The sequence below is a fragment of the Plectrocnemia conspersa genome, unplaced genomic scaffold, assembly GCF_051122295.1.
Source record: "Plectrocnemia conspersa isolate PC_06_02 unplaced genomic scaffold, ASM5112229v1 ptg000007l, whole genome shotgun sequence".
NCBI lineage: Eukaryota > Metazoa > Arthropoda > Insecta > Trichoptera > Polycentropodidae > Plectrocnemia > Plectrocnemia conspersa.
In genome coordinates, this window is record NW_028277171.1 from 2,749,990 (window position 1) to 2,776,411 (window position 26,422).

At 31.7% G+C, this 26,422-nt stretch overlaps 2 protein-coding genes across 12 annotated transcripts in view; both read right to left on the bottom strand.

Moving 5' to 3' along the window:
* Window positions 1-2,647: 2,647 nt before the first annotated feature.
* Ge-1 (Enhancer of mRNA-decapping protein 4 homolog Ge-1) lies at window positions 2,648-15,760 on the bottom strand. 4 transcript variants are annotated; one of them, XM_088188531.1, is made up of 19 exons: window positions 15,580-15,760; window positions 12,514-12,719; window positions 12,240-12,450; window positions 12,019-12,170; window positions 9,811-9,995; window positions 9,510-9,613; window positions 9,143-9,441; window positions 8,964-9,073; window positions 8,692-8,899; window positions 8,480-8,634; window positions 6,593-6,753; window positions 6,348-6,520; window positions 6,028-6,282; window positions 5,634-5,885; window positions 4,999-5,185; window positions 4,432-4,838; window positions 4,141-4,360; window positions 3,433-3,586; window positions 2,648-3,369 (listed from the first exon to the last, which is right to left on the bottom strand). In XM_088188531.1, exons 1-19 carry the CDS (start codon window positions 15,708-15,710, stop codon window positions 2,962-2,964), a joined length of 3,978 nt encoding a protein of 1,325 aa, XP_088044657.1. In that variant the 5' UTR covers window positions 15,711-15,760; the 3' UTR covers window positions 2,648-2,961. The 4 variants fall into 4 exon arrangements, with proteins under 4 accessions (XP_088044657.1, XP_088044654.1, XP_088044656.1 ...); XM_088188528.1 differs by having other exon boundaries at window positions 5,959-6,282; XM_088188530.1 differs by having other exon boundaries at window positions 9,787-9,995.
* A 2,462-nt stretch (window positions 15,761-18,222) lies between these two features.
* The window catches only part of LOC148233677 (pseudouridylate synthase RPUSD2-like), a 482,025-nt gene continuing 473,825 nt past the window's right edge, over window positions 18,223-26,422 (bottom strand). For all 8 annotated transcript variants that reach the window (XM_088188775.1, XM_088188769.1, XM_088188768.1 and 5 more), the window contains exons 7-13: window positions 24,409-24,517; window positions 24,222-24,333; window positions 22,340-22,530; window positions 22,053-22,262; window positions 21,679-21,911; window positions 21,456-21,611; window positions 18,223-21,388 (exon numbers count right to left, since the gene is read on the bottom strand). In XM_088188775.1, coding sequence (XP_088044901.1) covers window positions 21,314-21,388; window positions 21,456-21,611; window positions 21,679-21,911; window positions 22,053-22,262; window positions 22,340-22,530; window positions 24,222-24,333; window positions 24,409-24,517 — 1,086 coding nt within the window. In that variant the 3' untranslated portion in view covers window positions 18,223-21,313. The remainder of the gene's footprint in view (window positions 21,389-21,455; window positions 21,612-21,678; window positions 21,912-22,052; window positions 22,263-22,339; window positions 22,531-24,221; window positions 24,334-24,408; window positions 24,518-26,422) is intronic.

The following is a 26,422-nucleotide window of genomic DNA, read 5'->3' on the forward strand; positions in this document are numbered from 1 at the left end:
TTCAAGGGATTTTTGAAGTTTAACTGCAATAGGTTTAAGACCATAAGAACTAGTAAGGATTGCAGTGTCGTCAGCGTACATTGAGAGTTTAGTATTTTTTAACATTGGAATATCATTAGTATATAGAATGAAGAGAAGTAATTTTTCTATTAAATTTAAACAGTGTACTACTTATGCTCCTCTTTTTAAATTGACACAAATGAACAACTATTAGTTTCACTAATTCTGACATAACTTAATTTTTTTATTCCTCTCGACACTCATCTCAACAATCAGATTGATTTCTATGATTCTATGTCTTGTAGGGAACCTATTTATATTTATATGTATTTATTTAGGTTTATTATGGCGGCACTCTAGTAACACTGGCGTGACGATCTCTCTTCACTTGGCAACTGGCAGGCTCGCACGTCAGTGCGTGCCTCGTGCACTGTTAAAATAATCAACATGGAACTTTTTTATTAGGCAGCACAATTTATGTCTAATTGCCACTCGTCTCTAAACGTATAATTTATGTCATTTATTTAGTTCCGAATGCTGGGACCACTATCTGTAAAAAAAACATCCAATAATTCAATGATAAAAGAATGAGTGTTTCGCTCTATCCATATAAATAGTATTTAGTGAATTGTTCACTATTGTAATTCACACAATACCAATGGTTCTCAACATATTTTTAATCACAAAGATTTTATTGTTGTTTTTTTTTATTACTTTGATATATGATACACTAAATATATTTATGTACGTACATTACAATTACTTACACATTTATATACTTGATGTTTGGTTATATTTGTTCATCGTATGATATTTCTAGAAGCAATCTTCGATATAAAAATATGATTTTGAATTATGTTTTCAACATCTTTATTTTTTTCACCAGTTTTTTTTACATAATATAAGAATTTACTATATGGCAATAGTACCTATTTGATAAATCACGATAATATATAAATAAAAAATCACTATAAGCAATAGTACTAGGGATTCTGAAGTCTCGGGTTTTTTCGATTCCCGGGACTCGAGACCCAAATTTTTAAAGTCCCGGGAATTCCCGGGTCTCGAGACTGATTATTTTTCGTATAATCATGAAAAAAAATTATGTTAAAAAATTAACTTATTATTATTAACTTTAATTAACTTATTATTATTAACTTTAACTAATTTATTATTATTAACTTATATTATTTTTGTTATAGGTACGATAGGTGAAAATTTATTGAAACGATTTAAAAACACTTTATTCGATATTTATTTAAATTAAATTTATTACAATTTTTTAATCGAAATATTTATATCAATATTAAGTTAAAACCTTTACTTTTGTAAGGAAAAATATGTTTTTAAAAACACCAAGGCGTTTAATGATGAATCCAGGGCTGTGGAGTCGTTAAAAAAACACGACTCCGACTCCGATATTTACCAATTACACGACTCCACTCCAACTCCGACTCTGACTCTATCAGGTATTTTTGGTGTTCTTCTACGCTATACACATTCATCATTACGCAATTAAAATTTTATAAATTTCATAATTTAAAAAAATACATTTTATATATAAAATGTTCGGGGTCGCTCATTTTTCACGACTCCGACTCCAGCTCCGGCCAAAACACCACGACTCCAACTCCACAGCCCTGGATGAATCACATAGCCTGTTCCTGGTTTTTGGGGCAAATATTCCAGATGTAGAAAAAACTCTCGCTTTCTGTAGATGTTGGCTTAATTGTAAGCAATGATTTGAATAAAAGCTCTAGATAGTTGAATCTAATATCTGAAACTCCTTTTTAAAGTTGAATTTTTTATTTCTAGTCGTTGAAATATTTTGGTGGTTCGTGCGACAGAGTTGTGTTGATTTCAAATATTTTTTTAAAAGGAAACTAACAATAATTTCGGAAGTTAATAAAGTGGCATCTCGACGACTTAAGAGCTTCAACTGCCAGTTTTATAGGAGTGAGTACTTCACAAATATTTTCCAATACGTGAATGTTCGATTCATTCCAAATTTGGCCGATGCCAAGATCAATTAATGATTTTCTAATGCAATTTCGTAACTTTCAAAATCTCGAGATCATGGGTAATAAGGAATTCCACCTTGTCTTCATATCGAGACATAAATTATGCTCGACATCAAATTCGCTCTTTACATATTTTTGTAAAATTGCACTTCGGAAAGTCTCGAGTCCCGGGTTATTCATTTTTAAATTCCCGGGACTCGAGACAGCAAAAAATCTTTGAATTCTCGGGAATAAATTCCCGGGTTGTCTCGACACAGAATCCCTAAATAGTACCTACTTCATAAATAAATATTATTGTTCGATCATTTATATGTTACAACTTCTCCCTTGCGTATTTTTTTATTGCTTTTGTTAAACCTAATTGTACTAGTTAAATATCATTTTTGGAAAAGTAAATTACTCATACAAAGTAATCAAATTCGAGTTTAATGTAATTAACGTAAATTTTATATAAGTTATTTTAGGAGTATTATCAAGTGGAATAAAATGCAATTGGAAAAATTTTCTGCTTATTCTATACAAACTGCAAAGCTCTATGTTCAGCTGTACCGTGGCATTCGACGATACTTACAATGCATAAAACAAAAATACACGGGCCTTGTAATAAATAAATAAAACACATAATATTGCTGTCTTTATTTATTGAAAAATAAATTCATGTTGGAATGTCATGTACATATTCATAATGTTACAAGTCCCACAGCAAATTGTTTAATAACTAAATAAACACAGATGTTGATTGAGTAAGTCGACACATGATACTTTTTGAACGTTTTTAAGGCGCATAACTTCAAAAACAAACGTTACACATACATAACATATAATATAGTTCAATTCATCAGCTACGATCACATAACACTTTAAAAACTGATGCCATTAAATGTCGACGATATAAACAAATAAAAATATAGAAATAATATTTAATAAACCATAAATGATACTATGACTTTAACAACGAATCTGTAGCGAGTAGTAGTAATTTTAGATGGCGAGATGATGCGTTGTTCGGGTTGTGTCTAAGGAAGACGCTTAACTGTTTGCGGAGTTCCTTAAGTACTATAGGCATGTGCTCCTTCGTGAGCGGATTCTCATAATCTAGATACATGACGGCCTCGGCCAAATACTTGCACTTCAGCTCGGTGTCGCTGGTCATGTCAGCGCTCAATTGCTGAATGAGAGAAAGTAGGACGTTCGGTTGTAGGGAACACGGGGAGCTGAACACTTGCTTGAGATCGGCTGCGGAGCAAGCGTAGACCACCAGCTTCAAATCGGAGGCACTGAGAGCATATTGGAATGCGGAGTTCATCTGACCGGAGTTGAGTAGACTTTCTATATGATTTTGCTGAGCCTGGAATAAAAAAATCATATAAAAATAACTTCTATTATCAATCAGTTGCTTAGATATACTTACATGTGTATCGATCATACTCGGCGCAGGAGTCTGAGTTCCGGAACGTACTGCCAATATTAGAGAATCTTCGAGTTGTGCAGCTTGAGCTGCCATACCAGAACTGATTTGTTCTTTGATGCATTCTTTAATTGGAGTTAATTGATTTTCCAAAGCCCTAAAAATAAAAAAATAACATATAGAGCCCTCTAGGGTTCTTAATCGAATATTCGAATTATTTGCCACTCCAAAATCCATGGTCCTTTATGCGCCATTATTTTGTTTCGAATTGCAATACAATGAGATGCTTCTTCTCACAAAAAAAATGCTTTTACGCCTTCAAAAAAAATTGTGAATAGAAGGTTTATCGGTGGTGTCTACTATGACTGAAATTCGCAGAACTCGTTCGTTGAACGAAACAAGATGTCGGAACGGTCTACTTTTATTTGATTAAATAAATAAATATCAGTAAAAACTGCGAAAAAATTTAGGAATATGTTCGAATATTTCATCCATTTTTTTATTCAATATTCGAATAGTTAAAAATTACGAATAATTGAGAATCCTAGTTGGTAGTCTTATTAAGCTGCTGACGAATTTAATAAACCAAAGCTTTTAAGCGTAACGCAGTTGGGTGTGAAGATATTGTAAATATATGTATAATGAAACTAGTTTAAAATTCACTTGGTACAAAAGCGTGTTATGTATATAGCAAAATCATGAGATCCTTACCCTTGAAGTGAATTAGAAACGGCACCTTGCAGTTCTTTACTTAAATTATTTAATTGTTTAATGGTTTGCTGCATTTGCGAATTAGTGCCGCTCTGTTTGCTTTGTTGATCTAGAATAGTTTGAAGCTGCGACGATATGGTTTTCACTTTAGCTAATGTGTCATCAACGGTGCCCGTGTATTCTATGATGCGCTTGGAGCAACCCTCGAAGGCTGATAAATCTGTAAGAATAACAAGTCTCGAAATCGCGTTCTTATATTTCGCAGATTGATTCTATTTATACGATACTCACATTCTTTAGTGCCAGAATTAAACGACTGATTGAGCTGTTTGAACATCTGCGACTGCGCTTTCTCCACGTGAGGTATCAACGAAGATTGGATAGTCTGCTTGAAGGCTTCTTTTGTTGACGTGGCAACAGAATGAGATATTGCTATACACAGATTATCCATAACAGCCTTACTATTAACCATCTTTTGTATGTTCTCTGCTAACAGATGATCGGTGGCAGTCAGCTTTTTGGAAACTTCGAGCTGAATCGAATTCACTATGGGTTCCAATATGCGCTGCACTAGCGGACACAGAGTGTTGCGAGTCTCGTAAGTTACTGAGGCGTTCAACTTTTCAGCAAACTGAGCTCCTATTATTTGTGAAACGCCAGATAGTAAGGATTCGCGATTGGATCTATCACTATCTATTCTGTAATTAAAATGACAGGTTCAATACATTTCTTCATCAAATAAATATTAAGTCGATATCATTAAGAATACACTGCATAACAATGATTATATCACAATATAAGATTTACGGATTTATTTTGCTAAATCATATTGTTGTGCAGTGTTATTATATAACTCACTTGCTCGCAATAACACTATCTACTATTTGTTTAAATTGGACGTGGTTCCTCAATAAGGCTTGCTCTAGTAGGTCTGCAATGTTGCTGTTGTCATCGTTGTTAGACAGTTTATTTTGGTAAAGAATTCGTAAATTGGAAACGTCGCCTTTTAGCACAGATAATTCCTTTTGCTGATCGTGCATTAATCCTTAATAAAAAAAAATGTTTAGATTATTCACTGTTTTAATCTGATATGAAAATTTCGGTGAGGATAAGCGGTGTCTCAGTAGGCTACAGAAGGATATTCAGGGTAACAAGGGGAAGGGTTCAGAAGTTCCCTATCATTTTAATTCCTGATGAGCTAGCATATTTAAATTTATTATCACATTTACAATAAGGATTTAGAAACAAATCCAATACAAAATATGCAGTTTTTGATTTAATTAATGAAATACGACAAAACCTAAACAATAAAAATAAAACTCATAGATTTAGAAAAAGCTTTTGACACAGTAGACCATAACTTTTTTTTTCTGAATGAATGCGTATTATAAATATATTTTTAATTGGAAAGTATCAAATTGTAACCGCAGAATGAGTTATTTCTTACTCATGCGAAATTACGTAAATAAAATAAAAACAAAATAGTTGCATACCGACTAAACTGTCAACTTTTGATATCAAAATCTCCATGTCGTTGTTTTGAGTCGGACTTCTGTTTTGATGCTTATCTGCGCCGCCAGTGTCATCCATCAGATCGATCATATTCGATACGTTCACACTGTTACAGTTGCTCTTGCTGTGGGTGCTCGACTTATCGCTATTGTCGTTGATGGACTTCCGCTGATTAGCTTCGTTGATTTTGGCTAAATTGATACTCGGCCAAACCGTGGGGCCTTGCATCTCACCTACAACGACAACACAAATTAAGCTTTCGATGCAATCGAAACAAAATCGATTGATGTAATTTGTGTTATGTACCACTGGTGTGTTTTGAAGTGTTGTGAAGCAACATGTGGTTGATTCTCGTTATATACACATCGTCATCACCTGCATTAAAAGCTTGGAAACCCTCTTGCGGCGATTGTATCATCAAACCCTGACCAATTTGAAGGGACGGTATTACTTGTTCTATCCTAGGCGTTTGCTCTTTTATGTTGACTTCGAAGTCGTCGTCGTTGATGTCGTCGTCATCGAAAAAGTCTGATCCTTTGAGAGATAATATTTCTTGGACTTCCCTGCTAGGACTGGAGCCGCCTGAAGCGAACTTAGGGTCGGCCGGAGTCGATTGATTGCCAACGAAACCTATACAATTTTTAGATTCTTATAAAAATACGTTAATATTATATAGCATGAAGTATAATGCAAACCTCTGGACTTGTTCGACAGTGAATTTAAAGTTTCGGCATTCATCTGCACAACTGGATCAATATTTGCTTGATTATTAAGCTTCATGTCTATTTCTAGAGCGGGGGCAGACGGAATAGGGCAAATAATAGGCGATTGCGATATTGGCGGATCTTCTTCATCTTGTTTGGCAGTACTATAAAAAATATGATAGTAAATTTAATGAATTTAAAATGTATATTTTTAACAAAATGTGTCAAATCAGTACCTGAAAGCATCAGGTGTCATCAAATTTAAAGGCGGTTGGATGGTTGCTGATGCTGCAGTTGAGGTAGCAGTTGAAGTTAAAAGAGGACCGTAAGGCATGTTTGCGATAGATCCGCTCACCAGTGGCGAAGGAGGCTGCTTCATAAATCCACTTGTTGGTATCTAAAACACAATAAAAGAGTGACGCCATTATTTAACCCTTTATTTACTGTAATTTTATATATCAACTTTTGTTACTTTGTCAGATTCAATATCATCATTGAAGAAAGAATCGGAAACATTATTAATGTAGGGTTTTTGCTTCAGGGGAAATATTTTTTTCAAGCATATGTTTGAATACAGTGATTAGCAACATTTTTTGTGGCAGGTTGTAACTGAAAACTCCATAAGACATACGTGCTGTAACTCGCACACAAAAATGAGTTGTAGTTAAGATTGCCAACTTTATGAAGCTCTAAACCGAGACAGCTAAATAAAAAAAAATTTATCTCGGAAATTTTTGTTCACAAATGTCTTGCTGAAATTCGAGGAAAATTTGACTCTCAACCGGGATATCCTGGACAGCAATTTCAATTCCGGGATATTGGCAACCCTAGTTGTGATTAGTTTTATTTAGAATAAAATAATATAATATAATAATTCACAAATATAAAAGCCTATTATTTTTTATTTAACTATACTTCTTTAAAAAACTAGATATTACATAATATTAAAATAAAAAAATCAATGTATTTTTAACAGGGACGACATTTAGGGAGAGGGGGGGGGGCAAGTGGGGACATTTGCCCGCCCTTGAACTTGGCCAGAAAAATGTATGTCTTTTAATCATATATTATGAATTCAAATATTAAAAAAAGTTGGAATAACACCTGATTCTAAACCAGAAATTCTCGGGTTATCCCTCAAAGAAAACTAAAAAAACAGTCTCAAATTTAACCCAAAAATATTTTTTTAAATATATCATTTCTGTGAAACCATATCGGAATACATTTTCACTGGTAGATATATTTTTTTACCAGTGAAAATATAATTTATCTGGCAGGTGCTGATAAAATTGTATGATTTCGACTTTTCCATACTTAGTAATATATACATATTTTTACATACTTATCATGATTTAGTTATATGCAATGTATAAATGTTCTAGTGAATGCGTATTTTTCAGTGAAGTTATAGTTTCAGTGGTGAGTTCAAATACATTTTCACTAGTAGATATATATTTCTATTAGTAAAAATATAATTTAACCGATAGGAGCTAGTGAAATATATGCTACTCTAAAATGTCTATGAAACTCAATTTGACAGTTGTGAAACGTCAACTTTCTGTTCAAACCCAAACCTAACCTAAAGAAGTTTAAGACTAATTATAGTTTTAGAACTTTAATTTGATCAAGTCCAAAATACAAATTATCTCTCAGGGGAAAATAAACATCGCATCTCGCAAATTGTTCCATATGCACTGTTTTAAAAATATGATAGCTATTCCTACCGATATCACAATGGACTTTTAATATGAGAGTATTGGTCAGTGTATTCAAATCGAATTTTGTTCGATTGGAGGGCGCATAAACAATTATCACTTCTCAGAAGTAAAAAATTCACGCCAAAAACAATAAAATCGTGTCGGCGCCATCAAAAGTAAGAACGCTATCGTAAGAATGTTATCCGCCGAGGAGCATTTTTAATCCATTTATAATGATTCATCTTCGCCTCCCAATTGCAAAAAAGGAGAATCAGGACAATCTATTCAACATATTTTCAGTTTGTAAATGGAAACATCATAATTTCATGATTCACGGTGAGGTACGAGTCACTTCGATCCACAAAAATGTCTGATTTCAATTTTTGAACAACTGTTTTGATTTGGAATTAGCTATGTGAAAAATACCTGAGTTCTCATCAGTAAATTTTTGAGCTGCTGACTTTGTTGGACGAGTACAGATTTTAGCTGTTCACTGGCTTCATCTTTCTCATTATACAATGTCGATTTAGTCGGTGACATAATAGCAGAAACATCCATATCTTGCGAAATATCAGTGAGGCCTAAAAAATACATCACATATAATAACAATTTACGAATGACTAACACAAATGCATTACCTTCTTTGAATTCTGAGGTGTCGTTCATAAACGTGTTGTTTAAAGTTTTATCTAAAGCCGAAGATGCGCTGAATGGGGAGAAAGTTATCTGGCCTTCTTGTAAGCGATTCGGTTGAATTAAATATAGTCGAATCATTGTACGTATGTTACAACCGCTGTCTACGTCTACTTCGTGTCCGTTGGATAGTAGATCGTCTGTACCATTTTCCTATAAGAATATATAAAAACATGAGAGGTATAAAATCAGATTGAAAATTAATGCATTTTAATACCTCGCTATTCATTTCTTTGAATCCATCGGGAGATTCAGCCGGAGAATGATATATGTTAGATTGATGGTAAACATCGGAGCAACTCGAAGGACACTTGAGTCTTTTTAAAGCTATAATTTAAACTATATTATAATATATAATCAAATTAAATAGTATTTTTAATTCATAATGAAACTCACTAGTATCGACAATTCCAAAGCATAAGATCGGATTCGGTAGATAGAATTCCGATATTTTTCTACAGTATACAGAAGACTCGGAACTGTGATCGAAGTGCAAGATGAACAAAGCTCTTCTGTATATATCGGAGAGTAGGAGATATTTAGCGGTCTGATCTAAGCCCGCCTTGAGAGCTATCGTCGGATGCTTGGGACTCGGTGCAAAAATGATCGTCTGCAAGCACGCCCACGATTGACAAGACCAGATTTTCAAAACTGAGTTCTTATCGGCGCCGGTAACGACAAATTTCCAAAATTGTCTGTTGAATTGTTTAAAAAATCAATATTAGCACTTGAAAATAAATACGATTAAAAATGAAACACTCACTCGGTGATATTACGATTATCTAAAAAGAAAATTGAAGATAACGGTTTTCCATCGTGGGGCGACCATCTGTATAGACATCTCGGAGTATCCACGTTCATGTAAATCTGAAATGATGTATTTTTTGAATTAAAAATTACTTAAATAAATAATATGATACTATATTTATTATATGATTTAATGTTATTATTGAATTAAAAAATATAATAAATACAGCTTTTAATAATTTTATAATAAAGTTATTATAAAATTATTAAAAATTAACAGTATATTTAGTTACTTTTTCTTTAATTTTTGGGCATACTTGGAAGAACATGACGAATCCATCGTAAGAGGCAGTCGCTAGTGACGTTCCGTCAGGTGAAAAGGCAGCGTCTACGATCGGTTGGGTGTGATCTTCGATAGACTGATAATTTTCGCCCAATTCTTTTAACGAGAGTGATCCTGAACCAAACTTTGTGGATACAGTTCCGACGTTCCAAATATATGCTGAAAGAATTTATGTGCGATTTAGCAGGGAATATTTTAAGAGATCGTTTGTGCATCTATTGTAAGGTAAATCTTTAGAAAAAAATTCGTTGCAGTTATTCATGGAGTGTGCACTGTTCTGACCAATGTTCGCTCGCACCTAATCTGTCCAATAGTGATGCACAAACAATTCGTTTTAAGGAACAATCATTTTATATATTGCTCATTCAATTTGTCCGAATTTGAGTTACCGAAAATTTGTTTTTTTTTAATTCTCATCTCAAAAATCAGCAAATTTTTCGAGAAAATTATCATAAACTTTTTTTATTAAAAATTAAATTTTTACGAATATTTTCAAATGTTTTGCAATGGCTGCATATTATTATGCCGCTGCATAGGAAAGTTTGGGTCCGTGTAAAAAGGTTTTATGTGTTGTTATATTCAATATAAATATTTTATTTTACTTAACATATACAGTAGACCCCCCAATAACACGGTAAATTTAGGACGTGCTATTTGGGCGCGTGTAGTTGGGGACTAGAAAATACTTATTCAATTTTTTGCAATATGTATGTAGAAATCAGGCACATGTGTTGAGATATCCTCCCTTTGGCTTGCTCATACAAAGTATCAGGCACCCAAATAGCCCGTCCCCAATTTACCATATAATTAGGGAGTCTACTGTATTATGTGTATTTTTTTATTAATTTTTTGTACTTACTTTTTTGACATCTACTATTATAATAAGTCAATAAATAAAGGTGAATTAGGTAGTCGTGGCCGTTTTTTGCTTAGATATTTTAAATCTTTCTTTTTTTATGATTTGAAATTAGTTGACATTATTTTTAATGCTAAAAATTATTTTCTAGCAAAGTATAATCTCATTAAAACTATTTAAAAAAAAGTGGAGTCGGTAAAATTTAAACGACTCCACAGCCCTGCCATTTACAAATATCTCGCAGGCCAGATTGTATTTTTTTGTAACAATGAGTAAAACTAGAAAGGGATTTTTAGATGCAGGTAGTGAAAAGGACACAATAAATGTCGTTCTTCTGTTCATCAGTGGACGGGTCAAATCGGGAAAAATCAAACAATTTTACGAATATGACGGGACTGTCTCGGCAAACATGGGACGTATGGTCACCCTATTTATAGACAATGTTGTGTTACAAATGCGATATTTTTGCAAATTAGTCGTTGGTTCAGAAGGTTTAAATGTTCATATTTTATGAAGTAATTTTTTTATACCTTATGTAACTAACTTAGCTCAATTTAAAAATCATCATAATATTCACCCACGAGATAAGGAAAAGCTAGGAAAACCCATTTTTTAAAATATTAATTTATTATTTAAATAGACCACTTGAAAATAGGAAAATAAAAGTATTTCAAGTTTGTAGTGTCATTGGTAAGTCATTTTCATCCAAAAGGGGAGTTAGTAAATTTACACTTTAAGCCATTGATATGTATATTTAAGAATACGGCAATACACAGTGGCGGCCACCTAAATAAAACACTTTTGAAATTTTGTAAAAATACGATGTAAAGTGCAAATCGATATCACGGCGTTTGAAATGAAAATAAAAGCAAAAATTATCCATTAGACAATGATTCCCTTTAAATAGTGACCATGTGTACAATACGCCGTTTTGAACTTCTCAGAAAGGCAAGAGTACTAAATCTTGGGTTTAAGGGATGCATAAGGTATAGCCTGTCAAACTGTTTATTGATAGTGTTGCTTTAAGCCTCAACCATATTTTTTCTAATCCCATATTTTGTTATGCAGTAATTAAACATTAACGAGCAAAAAAAAATGATTTTGTAAAAAGTGTCTTATTTAGGTCGCCGCCACTGTATATATAAAATAGTTTCTGTTCATATCACAGATGTTAATATGATTTTAATTTAAAAATATTGCAGTTGGAATTAAGAGTAAAATATATTTGACCATCAAACAATCATCTATGTTTAGAATTTTCGTTTGCGCAATAATTCAGTCTGAAACTGAAGATATCTGCATAAATCACAAATCAATATATCATACCTTTATTCCCGTGTGTAACCAGAAGCAACTTTGCACAGTCGTCTTCGGCGTCAGTGTCAATATCTTCAGCATCAGGTATATAAGGACACCACAATATGCGGTGTTCGCTTCCGATAATCGAAGGAACGGACACGTGCAAAAGTAACGAATGCCTAAAATCATAAGTCATAGAATCACAAAAGAATCGAATAGTAATATAAGCAATACAATTAAACACTAACAAAATAGTATCAGATTCTAAAGCGATCTTATGAATGAACACATTTCCCGTTTCGTCGATGCATCCTAATAAAATCTGGGATGTGATATACGCAAAGGCCAAATCTTGAACTTGACCAGTCATTCCCTTGAGCAAGACTCGCTTTTGTGTAGAGCTATACGCTACTCGCACCATGCCGTTTCCTTTTCTAGGTCCGGATTGCTGATGAGCAGCTGAAACGTTATATACAAAATATTATATGCCACCTTTAAAAATAAACCACCTATAAAACTCACCTTTAATACTATAAGCTAAGAACTTTCCATCCATATGTATCGCTAACAGTTGCCCATTGTGTATCTTGTGCTCCCAGATGTAATCCACGATGTTTTTAAACTTCACCTTTGAACTTCCATGATCGTGGTCGCCGGCGCTCGAGCTTATCACGACGTTCATAGCTGTAATATCTTCGCTGTTTGACTCATCGTTTCGCGTGAAATTGCTGACATGAGATAAATTAAAATTTTATTAAAGCGGTTTAATAATAAATATACGGCAGCATTTTCATTAATAAAATATATTGGTTTTTCAAATTAGATTTATTTTTTAGATAATCTGATATTTTAAATTTTTTTTTAAAGAATTTACTGTTTTCAAAAGAAAATTATTAATAACATAAACACGTAACTTTTATTATAAATTAGATAATGAAATCACTGTGGCAAAAATATTGTTATGTAATCCCAGCGAAGTAATGTATACCTACAGCTATGTCATAAGAAGTTACAGTGGATGTGTAAAATCAGTGGCGTTTCAGTTAAGTGATATCCAAATATATTTTCACCGGTAGATATATATATTTCTACTAGCGAAAATATAATTTAACTGATTACGAAACGTGCATTCTCTGTTCAAAGCTAAACAAATTAAGCAAATCCAATCTGTCCTAATCAAAGATATAAAATTAAATATAATATATATTAGCTTAGAACTTTCATTAACCCTTTAGACGCCAGTGACGTGCCTGCACGCCAAAGCTGTCGGACCGTCAAACGCCAGCGCGTGCAGGCACGCAAATGTTATTACGGACACATTTATTAATAAATTTGATTTTTTTTTCGTTAATTTAATACAGAGACATCTATTAAATGAAATGTGATCGTTAAAATGTGCAATTTTTGAACCATTCTTTTATTATTTACGATCGAGCATACAGACGTTGTTAGGGCTGCTACAATATTTTTTTTACAATATTAATTTTTTGTAAAAAAAAACATTTGTTGAATTTGAATTTTGTTTTTGTTTATATTATAACTTTATTGCCATATTTACTTTTTTTTTAAATTTTTTTGACAAAGTTGAAATTTTTTAAATATATGAAGTAGCCGCCATTTTGATAAAAGTTTTTGATTAAAACAACGGAAATTATCGTGTCCCATACAAATATTAAAAACAACCAAAAACATATAATATAAACCACATACAATATAAATTACCTATAATATTTGTGTGTGGCAGCCCTGACAGTGGTTTTTAAAACTTGTTATTTCTGTGCTTTTTTTTCACTTTTATGTTAAAATTAATAAAAAGGAAAGTAAACAGTGATTTTCCAGGTAAATAATGTTCCTCTTTCATAATAATTTAAAGGGTTGAAAATGGTGGCCTACAGAGCAAATTCATAGAAATTTGCTTGGCGTTGAACTGGTTAAGTTAGGTTTAATTTAATTTGAATATTGCAGTATTTTGTCGAGTCATTTCAGGATTTTCAAGGGGAGCCAAAGTTTTTGTGTCAGTGGTCGTTTTTTTAATATTTCGATTTTATTAAATGACATGGATTTTTCATCCTAAATTCAAGAAGGTCCCTGTTTAGAATCCACGTCAAAAGCAATAAAATCTTGCCATCGCCGTTGCAGTGGAAACGCTCAGTTATCTAGCGTTCATATTAAGACATTTTATAACAATATTATGTAGTATTATTAAGCACATTAAAACCGAATTTTGACCAATTGGAGAGAGCAAAGAACAATTATCCCTTCTCAGAAGTCAAAAATCCACAGCAAAAGCAATAAAATCGTGGCGTCGCGGTAGGAGCGCCTATCAGTTAAATCATACTTTCGCAAGAAAGAATATAAATCTACTAGTGAAAATATAACTAACGATAAATACATTCAATGCAACATATAAATGTTACGTCGCATGTAAATAAATAATGATATGTATGTAAATGTATATTAATTTTATTAGCACCTGCCAGATAAATTATATTTTCACCGGTGAAAATATAGTCCAATATGATTTAACTATATTACATTTTAAAAATATTTTCCGGATTGATTCAAGAATATTTTTAAGGGATAGCCCGAGAATTTCTGATATAGAATCAGGGATATTATTACAGCTTTTTTCAGGGGGGGGGGGGCAAAAGTTCTACAGTCATTGATCGTTTTTTATATTTCGATTTCATTAAAATTTGAAAGAGAATGGCATAGATTTGGAGACCATAAGTAGCAAAATCGCGACGGTCAACCTGACCGCGGTCGTCACTCAGACGATCCAAGGAAGGAGGCCTAGCCTAACGTCTGTCCAAGCAGCGTGCAGGCGCCGAAGCTAGGCTGGGTAATAACTAGTCGCCTGTGGGCCGAAACTCCCGAGCCTAATGCGACCGTGGGAGAAGGGCGTGGGCCCAATTAAAAAAAAAATCAAATTCGAGCCCCCCCTAAATGATGTCTCTGAAATCTTTGATCATACTAGAGCATCCGTTCGACAAATGGTTTTACTGGCCGAGTTAATCAAATTATGTTTATATTAGTAAAAATACATTTTTTTTAAATTAAAATTTTGTATAAAACAAAAGTATAATTATTTAGAATGTTAAAAATTGATGAATTTTGTAGAAAGAAGGCATTATTTGTTAAAAACAATATGTTGAAATCGAGTTCTTAAAGGCAAATAATTGAATATAACATGCCACATTAGCGGTAAAAATGATACATCACCAATACAGCGCTGTTAATGATAATACATAAATCAGCGCAACTTCCAGAAAAAATAATGTCGAAAGAACGATAACGACTTAAAGTATAGACTACAAAAATCAGTTCTAAAGGTTTAAAAATATATTAAAGTAGTAGTAATTTGTGACTCGGTATATATATATAAATAATTGATTTCTTTCCGGTACCACTGACATTTTTTTGACACACCCAAGTCATTCGATTTTAAGTATTTTTTTACAATATTGAAACCTGAATTTTGTCGAACAATGCTTACGGTATTCCGTATTCGTATATATGAGTTATGGAACGTTTTTAAAAAGGTATTCGTAAGCGAAACGACGCTCGAAGTTTGTGGTGCTTTCTCACATGGTCTGCGTGATGGCGAGGTTGGCGGAAACAGCGCGGGAGCCCTGGGGCGAAGCGGAGGAGCGCTGGGGCGCCGGGGTAGAGCCCGAGGCCGAATCGGCGGGGAAACCGCTGCTCTCCACCTTCGACATTACGTTCTCTCGAATGTGTGCCGGCCTCCCTTCTTTCAAAATAACGTCCTAACACACAATTATTCGCCCATAAGGCGAATATTTTAAATAAAACGTCAAATGGGGAAATTCCGGTTTAATATCGTTCAAATTATTTATTTATTATTTTAATAATTATTATTATAAACCATTTGCATATTTAATTCTTAAACTGTAAAATGCGGCTAGTTTTGAACAAAATTTATTGCAGATGGGGTAATACCGTACAGAATTATCAAAATTTGTTATGTAACTAAATATAAAAATTAGACAGTAATGGGCCTATTTATATATTTATATTTGTGTTTTATTTTGGCCAAAACTTGGCTGCACTCTGATAACACTAGCGTGACGGACTTCTTCTCTAGGCGACTCTGGCGGACTCGCATGCCAGTGCGGGCTCCGCAAACTGTTCACTGTATATTAATAACAAACAACATGTAACTGAAAATCGTCAATAAAATACTACTGAAGCGACGCAATCTGTGTCTAATAGCCATCCGTCACCAAAGGACTTTTATAATTTATCTGAAAAAACATATCTATAAAAATTAAACCTAAGTTACTTAAGATAAAACATACATCTATAAACATATAACATACTAAAATATCAAGTTAAAAAAATGAAATGCCTAGCAATCCAGGCATTTTATTACTTTATGCATTTAACACATATCTCTATGACAAACAAAACACGATACACGTGTAGTTTTATTACCAGAACAAAAGTTACGTACGTCTTCGTCCAATATTACGAGTACTACTAGGCGAAGACGATGTAGAAAGATCTTTAGAGACAAAATCGCTGACTTTTACAGTTTATGCAAATAAAAGTTCTCCTGTTGTTCAATTACACAGAAATATTCTGCACTTCGACGTATGTAAATCTTCCGACGATAGGAAAACAAAAACTGATGCTCTTTGAAACGCCGTCTGATGCGTGCGTCAAAGCGAATCAAAGATCTCCCGCTTTGTAACATGTACTTTTAGATCTCGCTCGCAAAAGTGGATATACTCTCCCATCTCTTTCTTGCAAAATTCTCTGCCAAAACAGTATAGCACGGGCAAATGAAAGTTATTAAACAAACAGTTAATGTAGTATATAAATTATAAAAAAAAATATTTTAGTGACGGGATGGTGACGGGTGGCAATTAGACACAGATTGAGCCGCTGCGATAATGTTTTATTTATGTATTAAAGTTGTTTACATTGTTAAAAAGGCAGACGCGAGACAACGCATCCGAATCGCCTGAAGATTGCCAGTGGAGAGAATAACCGTCACGCCAGTGCTACTCAAGTGCCGCCAAGTTTTGGCCATTACAAATCTAGGCTGCTAAATCTGCCCTAGCGATTTACAATCGAGGTATTCAACTAGAGAGATAAAATGGGAACCCTGGCTTTTATTCTCATTTAGTTTAAGTGCATTATTTCCCCACCATCTTTCTATTATATTTAATTCGTTATTTAAGTTATCTAAAACTTGAACATTATCACATACGAAATTATTTACGTATTGTCTGCAAACATATTTGCTTTCTCTTTTTTAAATAATTATCAAACCTTCTTAAATAATGTATTTATGTGTTTATTCTCGCCGTAGAGCTGCGTTTTTGTAGTCTTCAATCGTATTAAAGATTGAATTGAACTCCATGCATTCAAGTGACTGCTTAAAATTACGTGTATGAAGGAAGCGCTTGCTTATATTCCATTGAGAATTGGGGTAAGTCCAACGCTTTTTTCAGCCCTCAATACTCTGACTAATGTCGATTATGAGGAACAGAATCACACTTTGTTTTTGACTAATACAAATCTTATTACACTCTTAGGGATGTATGGTACATCAAGATATGTATATTTGCCAACGTTGTAAGGAATGCATAATCCGTGGATGCTATGATTGATACCTGTTCGGTCTAGACTTTGGCACCGACCTTTTGTTATACTAAGACCCAACGGTTTTTTTTGTTCGAATAATTAATGGACGTCGACGAAAAAAACTTTAATTCTTTGTACATCCAAGGGTCGCAAATTTGTATGTTTTATTCCCATTTAGCGAGTCTTTTGCAACTAATTTAGTTGTAACGATTATGGGTTTTATTTAATATTATTATTATTTTAATTGTATTTGATTATTTTCAGAAAATCTACTATGAAATCTAGCATTATTGCTAATATTATATATATATACTTTTTTATTTAACAATACAAATAACAAAATAGATAATACAATAATTTATTAGCAATAAAAAATATTGCTTAATAATTAAATTAGGTATGTATATTTCTGTAAATATGCTATGTAACGCCTGATAAGATTAGTATTAGACAAAAACAAAATTTGGTTCCACCCCGAATCATCGCATTGGATTTCTTAAAGGTATAGTATATGTGTGTACGACGGGAAATTGCTGGTTTTGGTTAGATATCTTTATTACATTAATCATTAAAAAGTAACCAATTGATTTTTAAACAGGTATAATAAATAGACAATTGTTGATTATAAATATTATTTTATTTCACTGACTTTATGACAATTTTGGTCAAATATTTTACATAATTGTGACTGATTTACCACAACATAATTCAGTTTGTCGAAAAGCGAGATTGCTCTTAAAAATGTAACAATTTTACAATTTAAAATCAAATCATTAACAAATAAAAGTGCATTTCAACAAGAGAAATAAAATAGTCAACAATTTAAATTTAACTATATAACACAAATAGCTAACAATTAAACAATGTCTTTTTATATCTAATACAAATTACTAAGATGTGAAACCTTTCGGCAATTATAAAGATAAAATAAAATAAAGAAAAACAAGAAAAACAAATAATGAAGTAAATTAGAATGAAAAGAAAAGTTTCCATATACATGTATTCACTTAAAAGTTATTCTAATAATAAGCTCGATTTAGATTATCAAAGAACACATTATATATCTAGTTCAATACACAAAAAAGTAATAATAATACATAATCAATGAAAGTTAGATAATAAACAACTTAAAAATATAAAAAATTAAAAATTCCCTTATAAAAATGAAATAAAACAGTATTGAAATTAAAAGCAAACTAAGTATTTATATAAAACAATCTAAGGGATTAAATTTATAAAAATATAATGTAGTTTAAAAATAGAAATTGGCTTTTGCATTTAAAACAATTAATCGCAATTTACTTACAAAGAAAAAAATCACAAATATTTTTTTTATATAGTAGTATATCCAGTTTCTAAGGATATGAATATATTATTAAAGAAAGAGTATGAATTAAAATAATTCTTAGAATATGCATAAGTCTAACTTCAAAACATTGTATTCAAGGTCCCAATAAATTGTATAAAGAAATATGTTTTTAAACTTTTAACTAGATTATAGCATAAACTAAACGTGTTTTGTGATTGTAATTTTTTTTGTTATGTTGAATGAAAATTTATGCTAAATCTAGTTAATTAATTTAAAAACAAGCATAGAAATTATTTCTATTATATTATCCAAACTCTTAATATTTGCGTTTCAAATATTAAAAGCAGATTATGATCACACAAAACGGTTTCCGAAAATAGAGAAGTTGATTTTTTTCAATATGATAGATATGTTTTTATGAATGATCTAATCGCTACTTTCCATTAGGAGTTCGGATTTTCTCCAAAACTTTACGGACTCGTCTGTTCTAATGCTATTTAGATGAAAAAGTCACTAGACTAAGATTTAGTTTATTGAAAATAAAACAGTTTAAGAATCTTCTAAACGCATTTACACATCAAACGCATAATAATCACTAAATTGAATCAAAAGGAATTATTGTATTTTTCACTTTTAATACACACGAATATAGTGAAAATACTAAATTTTTCTCTAATTAGCAACAAAGCAATTTGTAAAAGTACAAATCCCTAATATTGACATTTTTTAATGAATAACGCATGAATGAATTATTTGTTTGTTTAACTAAAATAATTAGTACAGTTTTGTGTTGCGTTAGACTAAGCATTTAGGTAAAAGAGAAGAACTTTAAACTATCATTTCTTTTTCTTCACCAGAGAAGTCGTTCAAAATTGAATGATACACATGTTCTGCTTTTATACTCGCAATAAACAGAATTACAATATCTGCTATAAAACATAAGTGAGAACCAAAATATATAGCAATAAAATACGTCTTGATATTAACTAATATAAAAAATATTTGATATGAAAAGTTAGAAATATTGATATTAAATATATGCATGAATATCATTTTTAATATACACGTTTTGTGTATATAGTTTTTACAAAATATTCATTCACACATATAAATTACTGTAAGACTCAAAATTCATAATAAATAGCGTTCAATAACTACAACAATATGAAACAAACTCTTTTTACACGACGTTTTTTTTATACATACAACTACATTTTTTATATCAATATAGACAAAGTAATAATAAATGTAAGCAGTAATATTCCAACAAGGCACATTATACTTTAAACTCGTATTTGAAATTGCAACATTACTAATGCTTATTAAAAAAGATGTCGTTTATAAAAACATTTTTAGCTGATCTCATCGTTATACATTTCAACATAACAGCAGCCTTAAACAGTACGTCTAATTTTACTTATAGAATGATTTCAGTTTCACTTTTGTTGTTATTCGTGTTGTTAGTGGATGAGTTTCAGATTTTCGGTGATATTACAACTATAATATCACATTTTTCTAAAAAATATATCGATTGAAAGTCAATCTTCACGCTTCTTATAATTTAGTGTGATATTCAAAGTATTTCAATTTCTGTTTTATATTATTTATATGTATAAAAAAATCGATTCGATTGAAAAAATAAAATTGTTTGTAATTTTTTGATATGGTCATGAATTTTTTCGAATATCCGACTGAATTAAAACTAAAAAAAGCAAAATTAACAACCGAGGGACATTTTTTTATAAAGTTTCACTAACCACTTTTCGATTTTTTATATATGCTTTAGTTATTCAGTCTTCTATGAATACCTAATATCGTTTTTTACTATTTTATAATTGTTAAAAATATTGTTCTAATGTTGAGAAGCTTTCAGATCAACGTCCCTCTATATCTTTTACATAAACAATAAAATCGCTAAAGGCATAGGTTTAAAATTTTCACTATGTAAATAGTAAATATATCTTTTTAATTTAATTTTATGCATAAAAATTTCCCAAAAATTTCTCTGTTACATTGAGGCTAATCGAATATTGTCTTTTTTCATAATATGATAGTTATTTTTACAAAGTAACGAATATAGTGAAGATTTGATGAGTTAAAGTGATTAGGCGTGTGTAAATTAACAATAAATTTATACAATACTGGTAATTTCCTAGCAAAAAAATATTCACGAGTCTGTCTATATATAAATAATAGAAAAAAAGAGAATCTATTAAAATGGGATAAAAGTTGTATTAATAAAGAACGTTAATTCTTGTCGAGAACATTTATCACTTCTTTCGTCAATGTTGAAATTATTCCTAAATTACATTAAAATAACATATACACAATGAGTTAAAAAATGTTCAACGGTTGAATTGGGAACATCACTAAACGTGTAACGATTGACCGCTAGTGCTATCACGGATTGTCAGGATCCACCCAGTCAACGCTGGCCCATTCCGGTAACTCAGTTTCGTACTCCCAACCGGGACCCTATAAAAACAAGTTATTAATCAACCAAATAAGCTTAATATATAACCAAAAATCATAAGATAAATACCCGATATTTCCATGCGTGTAAATACATGACCAAGTCGTTTGGTCTGGGATCACGATAACGCACTTTACATTCATAACAATGAGGATCAACAGTCATTTTGTCTTGGTTAAAGGCCATATCTGGTGCTTCGTGACCTGTCTGCGTAGCGACAGTCACCTGTAATAAAGAATCATGTATTAAAAACATCCAATTTATATTAAAATCAAGTAAAATAAAGCCTAACCTTAGCTTTTCCATTATTCATAGGCAACTTTGTGGTGACGGGCATGCCCGTGCAATTGTTGTTCTGCATCATATCTGCTCTAGAAGGCAATTTGGAGTCCGCAGGAATTGATAAAATAATTGTATTTGAGATGATGTTACTGGGAGGCAACGTAGGAGACTCTAAAGACGGAGACGATTCTCTCGAAGCGGAACCTACTTCGCAATCCTCTTCACCACCGGAAGCGTGACCAACTAAAACAGTAATATAGCATACATATATCAAATATGAATACATTTAGTGGCGAAACTTTAATTTTAAAATTTGTGGCGGCTAACATGTGTCACACAGACAAAAAAAGAATTGCTTCTGAACTCATAAAAATAGTTACTTACCATCGACTTTGTCGAGATCGAGCTCCGGCTTCGGTTTGAACAGCGACAACTCGGAATCTCCGTCCATCCCAAGCCAATTCTCCGCGTTGTGTATAGAAATTAAATCTCTCACTAACTCCTCGTCGGTCTTGCCCCCAAGATCGCCTCCCTTGCCCTTTAAGGGACCGAATACCGGGTGGTTATAAAGGGGGTCGTTAACTACTGGATACCCTGAAAAAGTATAAGGAAAATAGTCGTAAAATTATGGTGCTATTAAACGATGAGATCGATGGTGTTGAATATATTACCTAAATACTGAAGATGGACTCTTATTTGGTGCATTCGGCCGGTACGCGGCCGACACAGTACTACGCTAGTATGTCCATTGTAGCCTAATCTAGAGAATGTGGTGGCACATTCTTTGCCCTTTGGTGAGACTCGACAGACGCCGATTTTGTAACTTACTACCTCAATTGGTTCATGACACTCAATTTCTTCACTGAAAAGATGCAAATGAAAGTGATTAATATTCTATTAGTTAAAAAATATAACTCAATTTGTATTTGAGTTGTAGTGTTTTTATCAAAAATAAGCTCGGTTTACAATATGTTAGTAGGTTTACAAAGTACACAATAATATATTTTAAATTCATTTTTAGAATATTTTTAAGAGTTCCATAGCTCATGATGAAAAGTTGCGACCCAAACATATTGTGTTGTGAAAATTTCATGACACCGAAGTTTATTTTATGTGAGTTTCCGTTACTTTAGCAAGATTATTTAAAGTGTATGTTGTATATCTGGTATTCAATCAACTCAATAAATATATTTTAATCATATACTTATGTATATACTTTCAATCCGTTTATTACAATAAGAACATTATATTATAAAATTCATGTTATCTATGTCACAAAATAGATAGTTAGAAACATGAAGGAAATATCCGCTAGATCAAGTAAATTTTATTAGCAATAGAAAATTTCTTGTGCTGCTGAAGGAGCTGACGATGCCTCATCTTAACGATGATACTTAGACGCAATGACTAAGGTTAACGTGATCATAAGCTATGAGGAACAAATAATTCATAATTGGAATCAAGCAATTTTCTAAAAAATAAATAAATAAGATTGTATGAACATCTTTTTACAGCAATTTAATTATCAGTATATACAAGATATAGTAATAAAAATATAAATGAATTGTTTGTATTTAGAGTTTTATGTATATTATATATAACTAGCCCTTCTTCTCTGCTTTATAAAAATTTAATCGAAAAGTGAAATTTGCTTGTTTTTGGATTTGTAAAAAGCAAGATGGCAAATTCGGGTCGCTTTGTCGAAAATTCAATTATGTTGAGCTAACGTGACACGGAACGTAGGGCACTTACCGTAGGGAGAAAAAGGAGAAGACAGGAACGGAAAGACAACGAGTGAGATAATCTGGGAGACAAAGAGTGAATGAGAGTGCTAAAAGGTGACAACAGAAGAGGGTTCATCTGAAGGATTATGGATGTTGGCCATTAAATATGATGTTGAGTCGCCACAATTTGACTGAAGGGGTAAGTGCAATTATTTGGGATAAGTCCATAGATGTATTGTTTTATAAGAAATACATTTATATAATTCTTTAGTTATTTAGAAAGGAAAGAATGGTGAAGTAATGACTTTAAATATAGAAATAGATAAATAGCAGGGGCGAGTAAATGAGAGATAAGGGCATGCTGAACGCATGCTCTTATCTCTCACTCACTCTTGTCACTTAACACACGAGCGATCGAGAGGGAAATTATCTCACCGCCCGCGCCTGATAGATAGATGTATGTATTTTAAGAGTCGTAAAAGACAAAGACAACTTATAAAAAACTATAAGGGCCCACCGAAAATTCGTTAATTATTTTATTAAACAGTAAATTTTAATCGGTAGATGTTAATAATTAGGAATGAAGTATTTAATGTCATATTGTCTAGTCATAAAAAAGTTTAATTATCCAATTTTTGTATCTGTCGACAAAATACAATCAAGCAGATAATTAAGCAAGTAATTAAGAAATTAACTTAAAAATTTGTAGATGAGATCAAAGGGCTATTTTAACTTTTTCCATCAAAGGCTCTCAGTGGAATTTTCTGCAGCTTATCGCCGATTAAATAAACGTAATTAAACAAGAAAAGTATTTCTCGAGAAAACTCACTCTGGAAACTCTCCTTCGACTCGACACACATACTCTTTGTTGACTTGTCTGTTCCTTATCTGATGTTCCATTTGTCGCGCTTTCTTAGGACTGCGGCCGAAGAGAAGAAGACCTGGAAAAAGAGCATCAATCAAGATCAATAAATTCTAAAAAATAAATGAAACTATTATATATTAAACCAAAATACCCGACGTCAGTCGATCTAGTCGATGAATCGTTCTCAAATTCTTTAAGTTGTATTCCTTGGCTAAAATAAATACTACGGTATTGTGCCTATATCTTCCGCACGGATGAACCTAAATAGAATTATGAAAAAAATGTTTTATATTAAAATACAATACATAAAAAAACAATATAAATGTTTCTTTTAATTTATTTTTTATTTATTCATGTTAGAAAGGTTTATTGGGAATTTTGTTTATACATGCAGTGATACATTTATCTACAAGCGATTAACCCATAAAACAATTAATACAACATGCATTTTTGTATTATAAATGTTAGCTCTTAAACTAAAAAAACGATTAAGATTAGTTTCATTGTATATGTATTTGCAATATGTGGAGCAATATGAAACACCATAAAATAAAAGCATGTTATTGCTTTTATAAATCTCTTTCTAACTCCATGTCTGAGCTTAGTAGTTTAAAAATAGTTATCCAAATATAATTTTAGTGAAAGTCATCCAATTTGAAATGTATATACTATAATGTAATTTAATCAATAATACAAACCAAAATTAAAATTAATTCATAATCAAGATGGTAGTTTTAACGCATCAAAATAAAAATAAAAAGGACATACTACGATTGTTGTGCGTTGGATATAACTGAATCGAAAGAGTTGAACATTTTAGATATATTCATTATATATATTTAGCATTTATTATGAATAAAAAATAGCTCTGTCCCTTTGGTGTAAATCTAAAACAGTATTGAACAAATAAAATGATGTCCAAGGCTTCCAAATGTTACTACATGAGGTATGACGCTAAGTTTTCAAGCACTCTTTTTTTAGACAGACTTTGAAAGATATTTCGATCATGTATTTTGATTGTATAATATGTTGTTTTTGACAATTTTATTAAATATTTAACGTGCTTAATAAAGTAAGCTAGAGTCTTTTCTCTTAAGTTATTTTTAAGTGGACATTACTACAATAGTATAAGTAAGTTAGATTTATCCATGTATGTAATATCAATTAAAATGCTTGATTGTGTTCAAATATTTTTTTGCTTATTTTAAACTAATTTTGCCAATGCATATTTCATTTAGATATATGTACATATGTATTTTTATATAATAATCACATGTTCTATAATAATACATTAAAATAAATCTCTTGTTAAATTGTTATATGTAAAATAAATTAGAACAAAAGTAGTTTCTTTTCTCAATCCTTAGGTTATTATGTTAATGCATATATTTCAATAATCAGCATTAACAGAATAATCCAGTGAGTCATTGTTGTAATTGTAATGATCTACTAAAAAAATCTAATTCTAAATTTACGCATACGTAATTAGGATTCATTATAATTACTGAGAAAGGAATACAATATGTTTTAGAAGTAGTCGAATGAATAATACAACTTTAGTCATTGAAACTGATACTGTGTGTTGTACGGTTTAGAAATAAATATGTAGTTAAAAATTAATTACATTAATGAGAAAAACTATTCTCGGAAAAACACAACACACATCCATTATTACACAAATATCAAGTCTATATAATCCACCATTGGCATAAATCCAAGACGACATTTAGAAAATGTAAAATTTATTTGTTCTCTCGCACGTCCGTTTTAATTATTTACAAATACGTCAGATTCTGCGGATGTTTACGGCCAGCTGTAAACTACGACGTCGATAATAGTTTTCCATAGAAAAGGGTTTATATTTATTATTTCTGCGATGAAAATCCGCGCAGAATGTGAATGTGTGTCGGCATAAATGTTAACGACACCAGTTTTTCTCTTGCGTTGTTTCGTTTTTTTTTTGGAATGGCCTCTATCTGGATAGATTGAAAGTAAACCTTAGATGCTGGAGAGGGCACTTCAATAACGTATTCGTATGTGAGTTATATCTGCGTGTGTATAAAAAAATATAATATAAATATTTGGACATGGCAATCATTTTTTATTATGTTCTATGTATGGCTCTTCGTCCGTCGGCGAATTAAATATAATATGATACATTTTTT